The sequence below is a fragment of the Papaver somniferum genome, chromosome 8 (genome assembly GCF_003573695.1).
Source record: "Papaver somniferum cultivar HN1 chromosome 8, ASM357369v1, whole genome shotgun sequence".
NCBI classification, from domain to species: domain Eukaryota; kingdom Viridiplantae; phylum Streptophyta; class Magnoliopsida; order Ranunculales; family Papaveraceae; genus Papaver; species Papaver somniferum.
In genome coordinates this window covers 148,121,858-148,139,872 of record NC_039365.1, presented here as the reverse complement: position 1 = coordinate 148,139,872, position 18,015 = coordinate 148,121,858, and the positions used below count along the sequence as shown (strand labels likewise).

At 37.7% G+C, this 18,015-nt stretch overlaps 1 protein-coding gene across 7 annotated transcripts; it reads right to left on the bottom strand.

Annotated features, from left to right (window-relative positions):
- Positions 1–2,680: 2,680 nt before the first annotated feature.
- On the bottom strand, positions 2,681–6,653 carry LOC113303429. Of its 7 annotated transcripts, none has more exons than XM_026552462.1 (7): positions 6,562–6,653; positions 5,799–6,004; positions 4,947–5,678; positions 4,321–4,627; positions 3,718–3,767; positions 3,585–3,637; positions 2,681–3,417 (listed from the first exon to the last, which is right to left on the bottom strand). In XM_026552462.1, the coding sequence occupies exons 4-7, from the start codon at positions 4,536–4,538 to the stop codon at positions 3,037–3,039; spliced, it is 702 nt and encodes a 233-aa protein (XP_026408247.1). In that variant the 5' UTR covers positions 4,539–4,627; positions 4,947–5,678; positions 5,799–6,004; positions 6,562–6,653; the 3' UTR covers positions 2,681–3,036. The 7 variants fall into 7 exon arrangements, with proteins under 7 accessions (XP_026408247.1, XP_026408250.1, XP_026408245.1 ...); XM_026552465.1 differs by having other exon boundaries at positions 2,681–2,909; positions 3,075–3,417; positions 5,799–6,641; XM_026552460.1 differs by having other exon boundaries at positions 4,947–5,113; positions 5,636–5,678; positions 5,799–6,641.
- Between the last annotated feature and the right edge of the window lie 11,362 nt (positions 6,654–18,015).

Here is an 18,015-nt window from a genome sequence, read left to right as displayed (position 1 = left end):
AAAGAGAGTTCAAAATCAGCGGAAGAGATAAATGAACAAACCAAATGGGAGAAGATGGTGGTACGTATACTACTAATTCTGTTTATAAATGTTTTTTTATTGGTTGATTAGCTATGAATAATTACAGTAAGTGTATTTGATATTAAAAATAGGTTGAATGAGTTAATTGGGTGGTCAAGGACATGAACTGTAAGATTGATTTGGGAGAGAAATTAACCGTCCTTGAACAAAGGTTACTTCGGAATCGAGTCCAAGGCATAATAATCCCTGAGAAAGGAGGTTTATATGCTCAAAAAGATGACCGATCAAGGAGAAGTAAGAGGGCTAGGTATCCTTCTTCTAGCGAGGAATCGGATACTCCCCAACATGAGGAAGCCCCATCAAAGCAAGAAAAAAGCGGTCGAGGTGAAAAAGGAGGCCGTGCTGGAACAAGTGCTCCTCGTGGTGGAACAAGTGCTGCTCGAAGTGGAACAAGTGCTCGAGGTGGACGTGGTAGAGGTAAAAAGACTCCAACTCAAGCTCGCAAGGGAAAAGGAGGTAAAAAGGCTAGAGTTGTAGAACAAGTTTTTGAACCGGAGCCAGAGGACGATTTGGATGAGTTTTTGCGAGAGTCTACGGGGGAGGACTAAAGTGAGTCAAGTGAATGACAATATACTACAAGTTGTTACGTTTTAGTATTTTAATTCATGGATTTTTTGTTATCTAAACCTTAGACGTATTAATATTTTAGTTTTTTGGTTATGGATTTGGATGAATGAACTTTTATAACTTTGCATGTATGAATGAATATCAGTCTTTCCATTTGTCCAATCTAAAAAATGAAGGAACAATCAACATTGTTGAATTTTTTGTGCACTTTCGGCTAGGTCGATGCTTCACAAAACCTAGCCGAAAATGCCTATATTCTTGAAAAATAAACTTTCATAGTCGTAAACCTAACAACGTTTAGAACATCTCAGCCGTAAAATGAATAACGCTTTGGAAACCCGTCTGTTGGTGGTTCACGGTTGGGAAAAATATGGCCGTTCTGTGGTCTGAATTCCCTGAACTACAATGAGTCATGTTTACGGATAGATATCCAGGCCGTTTAAAATATCACGGTTAGGACTTAAATATGTAAATGTATTTACGTATTGGTCGACCTAGCTACTTCCCAGCCGTAATTACGACAACGGTTGGGACATTCCTAGCCGTGTAGTACTCTGGTGAACCAAAAAAAAAGGGCTCCAAGTAACAGCTACATATCCCAGCCGTAATTTGCTGCATGGACAGGAATCCCAACCGTTATTCTGGCTAAAAGTAAAAAATCAGAATTACGACCAGGAATCCCAACCGTAACTCTGACAGACCACCAAATCTGCAGGTCACAGAATTACGGCTTGGTATGCCTAGCATTTCCCAGCCGTAATGCTCTATAATTTCATTTGTACTACTTCAAAACGGCTAGTTTTTTGAATTTTGAAAAATAGATCCGTTTGAAGACTAATCTGTAGAAGGTTCTAGCTGTTCAACGACCTATATAAACTTGAAATAACTTGTTCTCCATATAGCCACCCATTCCAAATCAAAATGACACCTACAAGCTCTACTGAAACTCCTAATAACTCAATGCAATGTACTCAAAGGATAAACCCGACTTTAATTTGGATGAAGAGTTATCTCTTTGCTAAAATTTTGTGCTATGCTATCAAAAGAAGGGATAAGAACGAAGGAATGGTTGTGTACCAAGTCAATCTTATTGGAGCAAGATTTTTGAAATTTTTTGTAGTGATACAGGTAACCCTAACAACCGCGATGGGATTGAATTGTATCTTCCATTCTCAAACATACGCAAAAAAGTGGAAGAGTATATGGCTTTACTTCGTATGTGCAAGCAACTTCGACTTAGAGGTGAGACTGATGAAGAAGTCGTAGATCAAGCTAACAAGGAATGGAGAAAATGGAAAGGTTATAATTTGAACTTCGAAGATCAAATGACCATCATCAAAGATTTCTTGACACATCGGAAGGGATGTTATTAATACCAACTTTGTAATGGGATATATTAAGCATGTAATGAGTTTTATTGTGGTCTAGTTAATGAAAGTATTAGTAATTTTCAATCATATTAAGAATTCATGTTGAATCAAAAAATTTCTCAACTTTCAAATCTAATTACGGCCAGGGAAGTTTTGTAAACCCAGCCATTTTGCAGACTTAGGTTATTTAGGGAAGAATAACGGCCATAAGTTCGTAAATTCTCAACCGTTTTTTCTAATCACGGCCGGGAGTTCCTGATATCCCAACCGATATATTTATTTACGGCTGGGAATTCCTAATATCCCAACAGTTTTGCTGATTTCCGCCCGGGTCGATAAGTTTTCCCATCCGTAACAGCAGAAAACTCCAGATTCTTTTTCAGATTTTCGACGAATTTGAACTGATAAAATTGATGTTGGGAGTTGATTATAAGGTTATCTTGAGTTTTGTGATGAAGGGTTTCGTCATTTGTCTTCAAAACCAAATTCACAAGTTTTGATTTGCAAAAGATTAATGTTTGGATTAGTCTAATCGATTCACTAATACTGATTAGTTAGCTTAATCAATTTAATTAGCACTAATCAAATTAAGGGTAGATTAGACATTAGAGAAAAATATAAATAAGAAGTCCTATGGATTGTTATTTCATGACCCCAAAAAATCCCCAAAAACCCATCCTTTTTAATCCCCAATAATATAGTTCTTACATAAAGATGTTGAAAGAGAACAGATTCAAAATTGTTTACATGCCTTAAATGTAAGGCACCATGAGCTAAAAAGATGAGAGAGTTGAACAAAAAAATATCACATCTTCCCATCCAGCTGGCTCTATTTGGGTCCAAATATCATATTTTTTTCAAACACCACTCAGGATGCAAAATGAACAGAATCTGCTCACCCAAAAGAAAAAATAAGAATTAGAATGAGCTGAACTCCCCCAAGTCTATGGACCTGTATGGAAAAAGTGTTGTAAGTTTCGACGGCAGTGGTTTTAACAATAATTATTTTGTCCTTTAACTACTTGGGATGGGTACTCTTTTCTGCAGCTTCCCTACCTCTCTCAGGTCCTGACTTAGCGGCGGTTTCATGGCTCGATGGATGTGTCTTGGATTGTTGATCAGAATTGCCCGCTGCATTGACATCTTTTAATTTATTCTCAGAAATTGATTTGATCGCTTCAACATTCTCACTTTTGTTAATTTCTTCGGATGAGTGTGAAGACAGTTTCTTCTTTTCTAAGACTATCTCTTTCAATGCTTCCTCTAATGCCTCTACTCTGTCTTTCACTTTAAGAAGCTCACCTGTAGACTCTGCCTCTTCACTTTCTTTCGAGGCATTTACTTCCAACCCTTTAGCTTTCTCTTCTCTCTCATCTTTTTTCTTTTTCACCTCAGCTTCCTGAATGAAGAATTTAATGAACGTGTGACAAGATGCTATCAGTGAAGCTTCGTGTATCCCAATGGAACTTTATTTAACTCTAGATTAGACAACTAGTCCATGATAACAAATAAATAAATGAGAAACCAGAAATGAAGTTACCAGAGAGAGAGAGAGAGTATCATTACCTCCTCCATCCTTCGGATTTCATAACGAGCATACTGCGCTACCAGATATACAGCTGTAATCAAGTATTTCAAAGATCAGACTTCAAAACCCCTCAAAACATGAAGCATTAAAATACCGTTCAAGTTCTCTTACCCACTGAAGGCAGGCAGCAAAAGAAGAACTGGACCAGATGGAAATCAAGCCTGATGAGAAAAAGAAATAAAATTGCGAGTGAACTTTGCTGTGATAACAAGCAAGAATGTTGGAACACTAAAGCATGAGCCAAAAGTAGACGGAGTCGTTATACAAAATAGGTTGAGTGAAAGCCTAAAATTCTAAAAATTGACAAGAAAAGAAAAATTGAGTCATGAATGATCTCATTTGTCCCAGTGGGTATATAGCCATATATCAATGTTTAGAACGGAATTCTTGTAAAACTGATTTATGTTTCATTTGAGCAGCATAAATAAATGATAGGAAAAAAAAAGAGAGTATAAATACAATCATCTGATATACACGTTATATTGTATGAGATCATATCAAATAAAAAATTCCACAAATACCATCTTGTTTTCCCAACTCCAGTTATCAATGATCATTAAATGTTTCGGTAGAGTTGCAAACACTTGCTACTGAATGAATTACAAGCAAGAAAAGCGTTATTTTTGTCAAGCTTCATCTCTTTATATAGTGCTAAACAGAAACCACTCAAACTGCAGAACTAAGGGAAGGAGAGAGAGAGAGAGAGTGAGGTACCCAAATTCCTTTTTCTTTGAAGGATCCGTAAAAAGCATTTTGGCAGCAGTCATGCAGTCAAGGTTCTCAAGCTGACGGTACGCATCATCATCTCTCACAGGCTTCACTGCTGTTGCCTTGCTGTCATATGTTTTCGTGCAGAGAGGCCTAGTGGCATGGACTAAACGAGCAGCCTTTGACAATTGGGAGCAATATGAAGCCACACGAAATCCTCTCATCTTCTTCTAAATTTTCCCATTCCACATAACTCCACCAGTCGAATCACATATAGATACCATCACATATTTAATTCAAAATATTTTTGTACCTGCAACATTTACGGGAAAAGTAAGCACAACCTAACACTAAGACGTGACATACTGTAAGTAACAATTTAGCAAACACTTCAAGTCCAATTTGTACCACCAGCATAATCTTAAAGAAACAATGGTCTTGTTTGTAGTAATCTATTTATATAGATAATTTAAAATTAGAAAATGATACCCCATAATCAATTTTTGAATAAATTCTAACAAACACTTTTTGAAAATAATTGATTCGCTTAAGAAAAATGGATTATGTGAAAAATTGTTCGGCAAACATATCTACCATTATCATTTTTGTTTTATATTAAACCTTAGCAATACCTTTTAATAAACCATAGATGCATAATAAATGTGTACTGCTCGTAGTAAATGCCTTTTTCCTCAGTTGACTCACCTAAGTCAGACTGAGCCTTACAGTTATACCTACTGAAACATGCACGGGTTTAGGGAAGTGATTTGCCAGATAACCATTTCCCTCTTACAGTTTTCTGAAACAAAAATTGTGCAGAAAATCATTTCAATCTTAACTCTGGAAGGAGGATGTTATCGACTAAAGTAGACTTGGTATATAAGCATGGGATTTGCTCAATATCACAACAATTGCGCTATATGTGAAAGTCTTACAAAAACGCTTGCATATTGCTAAAATAAATGCTTGCTAGGTAGATGGTGATAGTATCAACATTTTAATATGCCATGACTATGACAAGTATGTTCCCCATCATAGTGACTTTACACCGAAAATACCAGTAGCTAATGATATTTATATTATGTTAGGCAACTTATCAACTAGCAGGTCCACTAAACTCAAACAGATGCATGGTTAACCTGATATATCAATTGACTGGAAAGAAAAATAACATTTAAGAATATTCTAAAAGCACTAACACAGAAGCTGCCCTCCTAATGTATACAGTAGTTTCCAATTTGTTTATCAACTACAAAGAGAGAGGGTTTCCATACAATATAGAACTCAAACCAAGTACTATCAATATCAGAACATTAAATACCACAACGCATAGAACTTCACCACCACAAGAAGCAAGCTTCACCCTGCAATTCAAACGACAAATATGAGAAATTGAAAACAAGACAAACCCACATAACATATAACATCATACATAACAGGAATCAAGTCTTCAACTTAAACATTATGCCATACGTAACCAGCACCTTTATATTCTGAATGGGAGGGCTATGGACTGCAGCCGCAGAATTTACCCACTCAAACCGTATATAGTTCTGTTGGGAAGTATTTAAGTCAATACCCTTCAATTTAACCACTGATTCCATATGACCTTTCAACTTTATGAAGCTCTGTCATATTAACCAGAGAACACTAGCACCTCTACTATGCAGTTTCCATTCATCTTTGCAAGCTGCGACCAATGTCATAGATAACCATTACTAGCCAACTAATCGCTGCAGCTTTCTTATTGCCATTCACCACTAGCCTATTAGCTAGCCATTTAACCTACAGCTGACTAGTTCACTACAGTTACAGCTTACAGTGTTGGCATTACACTACCACCACTACCTTTTGGCACAATAAGTCTATTAAAGAGTTACTAACTCACTACACAAAACTGAAAGATTGCAGAGGATTCATGAAAAATTGACTATGAAAACGAAATTGTACAATACCCCAAACTATAAGCAAAAGTTAGTTATCAAAATCATTTTTTCTATTCAATGGCTTCACTAATACCATCAGTCAGGCAATTTCACAAACATCAGTTGGGTAATTTCAAAAAACCATTCAAAGACGGAAGAAAATGATCTTCTTATCCCATCATACTACTGATCATACAAACATAATTTAAGAAAACCTCAATGAAGATGAGTAACTGATTCTAATAAACTTTACCCAACACTTGAACAGGAAATGAACAGTTTAAATAACAGATTACTAAAACTTAATGATTTGATTTCATACATTAAATTGAAATGAGAAAAAGCCTTTAATTTGAATTAGGGCAAAATCGCAGAGCACTTGGAAGTTGAGGGGGATGCTAAGTTGGGGAGAGAGGAAGCCAATGAGGTTTTATTTTGTAGAGTTTCTTTATGGCTCGTGCTGTCATATGAATCCGCGGGTAACAGCCATTGGATGTACGATTATTGAGATCCACAAATACGGATCCGATTATTTTCAGTATCTTTATCTTTTTACAGATATCTGGATATCGAGAGTATGTGTCTCATTGATATGGTTGCTTTTTTTTTTTTGCAACAACTCAAGTGCATGATATGCGTGGTGATATTGGATATCGATCCGTCCAGCAACTTTAATATAATCTACGATCTTTGTTGGCGTTGTGCGAGGGTTGTGCCTGACACGCTCATGATTAGATTGTTCATAAGTTTTCTCGTAATTGTTGGATGCTTCAACATATAACCACCGCCACAGGTGTGCCTTCCCCCATATTCCTTTATCTTAAAAACATGAAGAGAACTACCAATGACAGTTGCATGAAGCCTCCATAAATAACCTTTCACGCTACATACGACGGTGAATCTCTCAAGGTCATTCTTCTTCTTAATTACCTCATATCCAGTTCTCATGCAGTATTTTTGGCATGTTATACGTACGGCATCAACACCACCATAGAATAATTGTGTAGTATCATCAAAAATCTTCTCCCAACCATCTGAAAAAAAAACATATTTGGGACCTCTTTACCATCTTTCAAGTAACTGTTTTTTGCACTGACAACTAAGTCTGCATTACCGTCAACTTCCATACGCCTAGAAGAACTAGATGCGCCAGCTGAAATTACATCCACCTGCAAATCAAAGAAAGCCGATTGCTTTGCAGAATGTAATGCAGCAATGCTCTGGAGCGTTACGTCTGCAAGAATAGGAACTATCGCTTGATTCTGTAAATAGTTAACCAAAATAGTTGATGGAGTCAACCAGCTCCACATATTACAGATGCAAAATTTCAAATCCTCTAAAGTTGAAAACGATGTAACCAAATATGCAAAATGGTATTGCTTATGGTATACATGAGAATAGCAAGAGAAATCTGGTGCGGGAGCAACGTCAGACATGTTTTACCCTGTAAAAAATGATCCAATAATTAACTATTGGTAATATACATATTGATATGATACGTATTGACATGTACTGAGATGAACCAAAAAGAGTCTCTGTGTGGATATGTATTGTATCATTTCAATATGTATTGACATGTTCTATGCATTACGTATTGACATGTACTGAGTCTCTGAATGCATATAACATGTAGAATAAATAACATACATTAAAAAACATATCAATATGTACCGTGCCTATGAATAAATATGTTCCATATTTCGGTATGTATTGACATGTTCTATGCATTACGTATTGACATGTACTGAGTCTCTGAATGCATATAACATGTAGAATAAATAACATACATTAAACAACATATAAAAATCTATCGTGCCTATGAATAAATATATTCCATATTTCGATATGTATTGACATGTTCTATGCATTACGTATTGACATGTACTGAGTCTCTGAATGCATATAACATGTAGAATAAATAACATACATTAAACAACATATCAATATGTACCGTGCCTATGAATAAATATGTTCCATATATTTTGAGAATCATGATCATATTAACAAAAAACATGCTAATGAAACTGCAGCTATATCAAAAAGAGAAAACAAAAATTACTACACGATCTGTCTAATGTAAAACAAACCTATATCAAAAAATACAAAAATCAGATTACAAAAAAAAACTAAAACAGAACAGCAGCAGATAAAAACGTGATTATAGTAACATACCTTGTTCTAATCTGAGATAAACCTAATTCGAATCTGAGATACCTAATTGAAACATACAAAAAAAACAAAAAAAAAACTTAAAAAATCGAACGGAAACTGAATTGACAATGTAAACCAACATAAAACTGAAATCATAAGAGATAGATAATAATGTACATCATATACAATTATTCTGTTAGAAATCGGATCAGAATAAACCTAATTATTCATCAAGATTTCAAGAATAGCAACAGAGGAAGATGATTAAAAGATAAATACCTTGTTCAAAGCTCAAATAAACCTAATTCGAAGCTCATATGAACCTAATTCGAAGCTAAGATGAACCTAATTGAAAGACACTACCAGAAAACTGAGATGAACCAAAACGCAGCAGCAGATAAAACGAGAGACTGAATCTGAGAAGATACTGATTTTGAATGTGTTTTGTTCGTGATTAACAGTTGCAGAAGGGTATGTTTGGCATATTTAAACTACTGTCTTGTGTCAACCGCACGTGGATGGACTAGGGAATAAAGATTCTGGTCCAAAAACATGTTTTTGGACCAGCGGATAATTCTAATCTAGGGGTGGACTACACATTAAACCGGTCCTCTCATTTCTGGACCAAACAGTAATTCCTAGATCTGGATAAGTATGTGTCTCATTGATATGGTTGCTTTTTTTGAACTTGGGCTAGCTTGACACTATAATCTTTTTGAAGAGACAGAAGAATTGTTTAGCTAAGGCCTATTCCTATGCACATGCCAAAAAAATTGTGTTTGGCATACCAGGTGGCATGGAAAACCATTTGCGCCACTATGGGAAAATCAATAAGCGACTGAGTTTCTAGCGAATTTGAACTCTATCGACAACGGCTAGTTCTTTATCGCTATAAATATGTGAATTTCAAACTCAAAACTTACCCCAAATTTTTTTACACAAAGAATTTCTCTATTTCTCAATCTATTCTTCATTTCTCAATCTAATTTATTTCTTCTATTTTATCAAAATGGCACAATTAACCCAACTTGATTCGGCAATACAACTTGATTTTTCTGGAGTACTGCTTGAGGGTGAGCCGTTAAGAATATTTGTGAGAGTTATAAAGAAATTGGTAAGAAGCAAAGATGTCTTCAAGTTTTGGATATTAACCAAGTCAAAACCGCAACTAAGAAAAGGAAAAGGAAAGTTCAAGGCAAAACAAATTTGAAGCCAAAGAAGAAGATAAACAAAGGAGATTCCGTTCATGAGCGCATTGATTAGAAATTTGGTAAAATGAAGAAGATGAAGAACATTGTCCTAAATTTTTATTTTTAGAGTCTTTCTATGTCTTGTAAAATGACTATTCCTATGTTTAATGAATTTGAAAATTTGACGAATAGTGTTGCAAATTAATATTAATTATGTTCTTAATCAAACCTCACAATTAATAATTCAAACAAATATTAAAACTTAATAGTGGACAATTGAGAAATTACTACATAAATGATGGAGAATATTTGGGCAAACATCTTAAAATCTCGAAACAACTTTCAAAATGGAACTTTTGCCCGTAGATGCGACGATATTACACAAGGCACCTTTTCTGAAATTCCATCGTGGTTTCATCACTTCTCAAGTTTGGACCTTCTTGTTGAAGAACAACAACATACCTACTAACTTCCTGCGTAATTATACTGAAGCGATGAATCAACTCTGAAACATCACGACCATGGATGTTTAATGTTTGTTCTACAAAAACATTATAAACCCTTTGCCACAATATTTAGAGATGATGAAATTCTAGATTCTGCGTAAAATCAACAAAATTCCTGCAAATACATTCATCTTCCGCATTTTTTAATTTTGGTCTTCGCCTCATAGTTTGACTTCTCCTAAGTTCACTTGCTACATTGGCACGACCAACAAAACTTCGATTTTCAACAACATGTTGGTTTGCTACGCACTCAACAAGATTCATATTATCAATCACGTTCTCTAAGGAATTGGAAGAGTGATGAAAAGTACTGGAGATTGAGAAATTCTAAAGAGATTGAGAAATTCTAAAGAGATTAAGAAATTCTGGTTTGAGTTGAAATGAAATTGAATTAGGTTTTATAGAGGGAAAAAATAGTAGCTGTTGGATGAAGATCTGATAAGCGATGATCTGACCAGCAAGCGACATGATGACTATCGCTAGAGATTTTCTAACCATCGAGAGATTTTAAGACCATCGAGAGATGGACACTATGTCGCTCGATGGAAAGTATGTCGTGTATGCCTATATGCCAGGACTGGCATATAGGCATATGAGTTTGGCAGTTTGGCATACCCATAGTGGGTGCATATATGCCAAAAACTGGCTTTTGGCATGTGCATAGGAATAGGCCTAATAATGATGTGAATTGTTGTTTTAATAGATTTATTTTTCATATAATAGGTATGGCTATTTAAAAGGGTGTTGGAACTCAACTGGCTGCAAGACTCCCATCCAGTTTTGTATGTAATGATTCTTCAGAGTTATTTTAATTATTTATAACATAAAAGAAAAAAAATTGGAAAAGGATTTATTTAGTGAAACGAAGTACTAGTGTTTGGCTTTTGTTGTCCGACAAACTCAACCGAAACTTGAATACTCTTCTTCAAATGCCTATAAATATCACTGATTGTTCCAATGTCAGGAGCTGGCGCTCTTAACTGCTGATCCAAGGCCGATGCGAACTTAATTATATAAGATTTATCTTGGGGATCATATGAGACACTTTTGTAGATATCTGATATACAAAGACTTATGAAAATATCATAACAATAGAGAATTCTTAATAACTTGTTTTGATTAATAATTTTGGTGTACATTGTTTCATGGCTTAACACCTATTTATATTGGTCAATAACACTGAGAGTTCTAAAAACAATAAATACTAAAACATACATAATCAAACTCAAACTCCTAAACATAGTATACTTTTAGAACAATCTTAACATCATACTCAAGACATTCCTAAACAGAACATCTTCTGGAAACTCAAAAACTTGACTGTTAATGTACGATTTCTAATCATAGTCTTGGTTAGACATGATTTCCAACAACCTCCCCCAAACCAAGACTATGTAAACTAGTCATTAAAGTCTCTCACGTAAATTTTTAAATGTATCAGCTTTCAAAAACTTCGTAAAAATGTCTGCAATTTGCTCAGAAATGGGACACAAATTCACGACGACTTCTCCATTTTTAACTAACTCACCAGTGTAATAATATTTTATATCAATATGCTTGATTCATCCATGAAAGACATGACTCCTTCTAAGTGCAATAGCTGAATTGTTGTCACACACAATCTTAGTTGAATTCACCTACTCATGATTTAACGAAGTTAACATTCTTCTTAACCACACTGCTTGAGTGGCAAAAGAAGTTGTAGCCATATATTCTGCTTTTGTTGTGGATAATGCAATCACTTGTTGCTTCTTTAATGACCAATAAAAGTACCCTGATCCCATATTAAAAGCAAAACCTGAAGTGTTTTTTCTTTCTTCAGTATCACTACCCCAATCACTATCAGTATAATCTACCAATTTTGCATTCTTTGAAGCACCACAAAAAAAATCCTAGATTAATTGTACCTTTCACAGACATTAAGATACGCTTTGCTGCTTGGAAATGAGATTGATATGGGATGAATGACAAGCTAACAAAAGAGTTTCTTGATCATCTTCTTGTTCTTCTGTCATGTTTGCTTTATTATTGTAGTTACTAGATTTGTTATTATATCCTACAGCTTTATTATTGTAGTTACCATCTTTGTTATTGTAATAAACATTCTTCTGTATTGGTTCAATGCATTCATTTTTAAAGTGACCAAAATTTTGGCAGTTAAAGCAGCAGATTTTAGATTTATCAACAGGTCTTCTTCCTCTATTATCTTGAAATCTACCTGAGCTAGCTTCTTTGTATTAGTTTTTTTTTTTGACTTTGTAAAGCTTCTTCAACTGGTTTTACGGCTGTCTTTTCTAATATTCTTTGTCTATAATCTTGCGGTGAACCCAACACATCATCAATACTCAAATCAAAAATTGTGTTACATTCTTAAATCGCAGTCACCTTTGACTCAAACTTTTCTGGCAAACTGCGTAATATTTTTTCTATAATAAAAAACAGTATCTTCAATTGTGTCTCCATTGGCTTTCATCTCACTAACTAGACTCAATGTTCTTGAGAAGAATTTTTTTATCAACTCAGTTAAATCCATCTGTAACAACTCATATTTTCTTTTTACGGTTTATAGTCTCACATATTTTACTTTGTCAGAACCTTTAAATATCTTATTAAAGAGTCACAAGCCCTATTAACTTCTTTGATGTATACAAATATATCCATAATATATTCATGAATACCTTGATGAAGAATATATGTAGATTTAGAGTTCTTATTCATGTTATAAGTTAGAACATCTCTCGGAGCTTCTGTAAGAGCAGTTCCTTCAGCTGGTTATGAAAAAGCGGGGGTCTAACAAAACCACCCAATATTTCACTTAGCAATCTGTATGGACTAACTCCAATATACTTTCTAGAGAATTAATTAGACAGTCAGACTCAATCTAGATAAAAGTATGTCAAGGGGTTAATATCTCTTCTCTTGATTTGATATTACTCAAGCTAATAGAAATCAGCGAGTCTTTAATCAAATACAAGGAATAACTTGGATGGTACCAAAGACCAATATCCAAGTGTCAATCAATGTAAATCAACAACCAAAGTTTGGATATTATAATTGATTGATATTCAACGCACAACCTGTATTATTTCAATTATAAAGATAAACGATATAATGCGGAAACACAAACACCAGAAATTTTGTTAACGAGGAAACCGCAAATGCAGAAAAACCCTGGGACCTAGTCCAAATTCAACACCACACTGTATTAAGCCGCTACAAACTATTTCCTACTACAGACTAACTTCGGTCTGGACTGTAGTTGAACCTTAATCAATATCACACTGATTCAAGGTACAGTTGCGTCCTTACGTGTCTGATCCCAGCAGGATACTACGCACTTGATTCCCTTAGCTGATCTCACCTACAACTAAGAGTTGCTACGACCCAAAGTCGAAGACTTGTATAAAAAAATCTGTCTCACACAGAAAAGTCTATAAGATAGATAAATTTGTCTCCCACAGATAAACCTATTAAAGCTTGTTCCATCTTTTGATAATAATCAAGGTGAATAGGAACCAATTGATAATCTGGTCTTATATTCCCGAATAACAGCCTAGAGTTATCAATCACCTCACAACAATCTTAATCGTATGGTAGCGAAACAAGATGAGACGAAGATGTTTGTGATTTATTTTTATATCTTGCCCTATCAGAGATAAATCTCAAGCCAATATTACAATTAAACTCATACGATAGAAAATAGAAATATCAGATCGCAAACTATAAGAGAAGTAGTATCGTCTGGCTTCACAATCCCAATGAAGTCTTTAGTCGTTAATCGACAGGGTCTCACGAAGAAACCTACGATTAAAGGAGAACCGACTCCAGCAAACCAACTAGTATCACACAGGAGGTGTTGGGATTAGGTTTGCACATATGATAGAGTCCTCATTATATAGTTTTCAAATCAAGGTTTGCAATCTAAGTTACCTTGGTAACAAAGCATTCAATATTCACTATTAGATGATCAACCTGATTTTCTCCAATCTAATATCTTTCAAACGTTAGATCGAAACTTAGCTTGTCACACACAAATGAAATGTGTTTCATTTAGGTTTGTGTAACCGTACTTAAACGTGTACATTTGGTTGGTTCACAAATGGTTCACCAATGGTTAGCCATATGAGCAACTTTCATATTGACCGTATTCATCTTCTTCACTAACTAGTTCAAATGACTTCAAACGAACTAGTTCAAGAGTTGTTCAATTGATTAGATCTTTATAATAGACACAATTGAAACAAAATCGGTTTGATTCACATGAATCAATCATGAAAAATATAGCCACGGTTTGCAAAGATTGCATTCCTTATTAATTTATTGTTTTAAGTTCATGAGCTACCGATTTGAGATATAAACAGCTTGGTACGGGTACGTGTAATCTAGCTTTACCGAAATTGGGTTTGTAAACCCAGTAGAAATTTTCGGTTCGACAACTTCCGATGGTACGCGTAAGGGTACGCATACCTAAGGTGACGGTTTTCCAGTTTGCAAACTTCACAAACCTCAGCAGAAATTTTTGGTTCTAAAACTTCCGCCAATACGCGTACCCAACCTGTCTCCTTTCCCCAATACCGTATGCACGAGTGCGCACACTTGGTTTCCGGTGCATGGATTTATACACTAATGCGCGAACACACTATATATGCTTATATCCATAGTTGGTTACTGTTTGAGGGTGAAAACGATTTCTGCTGATTTTGGTAATTTCGGGTGTGTGGGTGAGAAACGAATTTAAACCCTAAACAATGTACTGCAAGGGAGTACTTTAGATTCGAGAGATCAATCTGTACAAATCCGGCCTAAAACAATAAATGGTTGTTCCAGACTTGCTTTCGTCACAAAGTGAAGGAGAAGGGTTGGTTTTGGGGAGGAAAGCGAAGAAAGTGTTAAGACCAGAATAGTTGATTCTGGAAGAGTAGTTGTTTCACGACTTGTATCAGAAAGTGGGAAGCTAACAGATGGAAAGCTAGCAAATTTTTTCTGACTGTTGTATCCTCCTGACCTGAACTTGTTTTCGGTGGAAATAGGTAATGCCTATTTATACAAGTCGAAGTGAAACGTACTCTGGTCTCATTAAGAAATGGAAAACGGGTGAGTAAATTGGAGGAGGTGGTAACCTATAACGCATGGAATTGATGTTCCATAAAAGAAAGCGTTTCACCATTACTCCCTGTATTTACTAACCGCCTCATCCTTATGACACTTTCTTATAACGGGCGTAGTGTACGTCGCATGCTGTAAACCGCCAAACCAATACCCAATGAGCATCCCCCAGTTTGTGACATGCGTTGATGTCTCGAGTGTTTTCGTGGAAAACATGTAGCACGTTGTTGTTGTCTGGTAAGTTGATATTGGGAGACTTGCCGGCTCGGTGGTGACCTTCGACGGTCGAGATTTTGCATCTTAAAAGGAAAGGTAACCGTTGATTATTGCAACCCTTCGTTTGGTATCCAGTGGCATGAAAGCATGATCAGTATGGCTTTAATATGGCCTAGTTTAGGCGCGACCAAAAGTTAGGGTTTTGGCTTTGTTTAGGCGCGACCAATCTAGGGCCAAAGGTTGTCATGCGTTAGCTGGTAACCTTGGACGGCTAAGATCTGCACCTTAGATGAAAAAGTGGTTGTTGGTTGTTGCAGGCCTTCGTTTTGGTAGCCGCATAGGGAAGGCCGGTATGGCAATGGCCAAAACTAGGGTTTTGTGCCAAAGGTTACCATGTGTTGTTTGGCAACCTTGGACGGCTAGGATTTGCATCTAGGATGGAAGAGTGGCCGTTGATCGTCGCACGCCTTCGTTTTGGTAGCCGCATAGGGAAGGTCGGCATGGTATGGTGCGACAAGGTAGTTAGCATGCTATTGGCACATGTGGTATGGCATGCCTTGGCGCGGTTTGGCGTGGCCAAAACTAGAGTTTTGGGACAAAGGTTACCATGCGTGGTTTGGCGACCTTGGACGGCTAGGATTTACATCTAGGATGGAAGGGTGGTCGTTGATCGTCGCACGCCTTCGTTTTGGTAGCCGCGTAGGGGAGGCCGGCATGGTATGGCGCGACAAGGTGGTTAGCATGGCATGCCTTGGCGCGGTTTGGCGTGGCCAAAACTAGGATTTTGGGCCAAAGGTTACCATCCGTGGTTTGGCGACCTTGGACGGCTAGGATTTTCATCTAGGATGGAAGGGTGGCCGTTGATCGTCGCACGCCTTCGTTTTGGTAGCCGCGTAGGGAAGGCCGGCATGGTATGGCGCGACAAGGTGGTTAGCATGCCATTGGCACATGTGCCATGCCATGCCTTGGCGTGGCCAAAGGTTACCATGCGTTGTTTGGCGACCTTGGATGGCTAGGATTTGAATCTAGGATGGAAGGGTGGTCGTTGATCTTCGCACGCCTTCCTTTTGGTAGCCGTATAGGGAAGGCTAGCATGGTGGGGCCAGAGCAAATAGCGCGGATGGCTTGGCATAGTGGGGCCAAGGGTTTGGCACGGACGGCTTGGCATGGTGGGGCCAAGGCAAGGTGCGGTTGGCTTGGCATGGTGGGGACAAGGGTTTGGCATGCCATTGGCGCATGGTGCGGCTAGCATGGTTGGGGCCAAGGTAAGGTGCGGTTGGCTTGGCATGGTGGGGCCAAGGGTTTGGCATGCCATTGGCGCATGGTGCATCTAGCATGGTTTGCCATTGGCACAGTGGTGCGGCTGGCATGGTTGGCATGCCTTGGCGCGGAGATTGGATGGCATGGTTTGCCATTGGCACAGTGGTTCCGCTGGCATGGTTGGCATGCCTTGGCACCGAGATGTGGCTGGCATGATTTGCCATTGGAACAGTGGTGCGGCTGGCATGGTTGGCATGCCTTGGCGCGGAGATGTGGCTGGCATGGTTTGCCATTGGCAAACTGGTGCGGCTGGCATGGTTGGCATGCCTTGGCACGGTAGCATGAGAATTAGGGTTTGGCATAGATGATGTCGGTCAATGTTAAGGGTTCTGCCGTGGAACATGACACATAAAAAAAAGGTACTCTGGTAATTCTTACGTAGGCATGATGATCGATTCAATAAATGTGCTAATGGTAATAGTGATGTCATGTCAGATATGCGGTTTTATGATTTTAACCCTAAGGTAAAAACCACCATCAACATTAAGTCCCCTGCTTTGCTCGGAACGGGAGCATCGTTGCGAGGTAATCATAAGATGGTGACAGGCTAGGACAAAAATCGAAACAACAAGTCGTGAAAAGATGGTCAGGAAGGTCCGACTAACCTTTTTCGAGAGTTAAAGAGAGTTTGTGCTTCCCGTGTTGGCGGCCTTGCATAAATTGTACTGGTGGTGCAGACCGTGGAGTGGTGAGATGAAAATCGTCGGCTTAATCTGGCTATGCATCACCTTGGCTGGGTTAAGGAACATAGTGACGCTGGCTTGGTGAGTTTGTTGGTGTTGGTGCGGCAAGTCATGGCGCGGACGACTTGGCATGGTGGGGCCAAGGCAATGGTGCAGTTTGATGAGGCAAAGCATGCGCGGACGGCTTGGCATGTGGGGCCAAGGCGTGATGCGGTCCTGGCGAGGCAAGCATGGCGGACGATTTGGCGTGGTGGGGCCAAGGCAATGGCGCGGACGGTCTTGGCATGGTGATTGGTCTTCGCGGGCCCGATTTCCTCTTTTCCTTACATGACTCAAATAGGAAGTCCTTTCCTTATTCAAACTCCCAAGTATCACGCCTATAAAAGGAAGGAGCGACCTCTCCTTTTACTTCACACTTATTTTTTTTTTTATTCTGGTCGTGTGGTAACAGTAAAGCGGACGAGCGAATCCCAGGTATGTCTTCCAACACTTCCTCTTTAACTTACTTTTCTTGTGTTTTTTTTGTGTTAGTGCAAACCCTAGCTATAGGCGTACCGTTTCATGAACTTGTAGAAATGTTGTCCTTCTGCGTTGGTATGAATCC

Coding starts and splice junctions, on each gene's coding strand:
- LOC113303429 (XM_026552462.1), bottom strand. CDS start 4,538: ATGAGAGGATTTCGTGTGGCTTCATATTGCTCCCAATTGTCAAAGGCT. Junction 3,638..3,717: donor TTGCTGCCTGCCTTCAGTGG/GTAAGAGAACTT, acceptor ACTTGATTACAG/CTGTATATCTGGTAGCGCAG. Junction 3,418..3,584: donor AAATCCGAAGGATGGAGGAG/GTAATGATACTC, acceptor TTCTTCATTCAG/GAAGCTGAGGTGAAAAAGAA.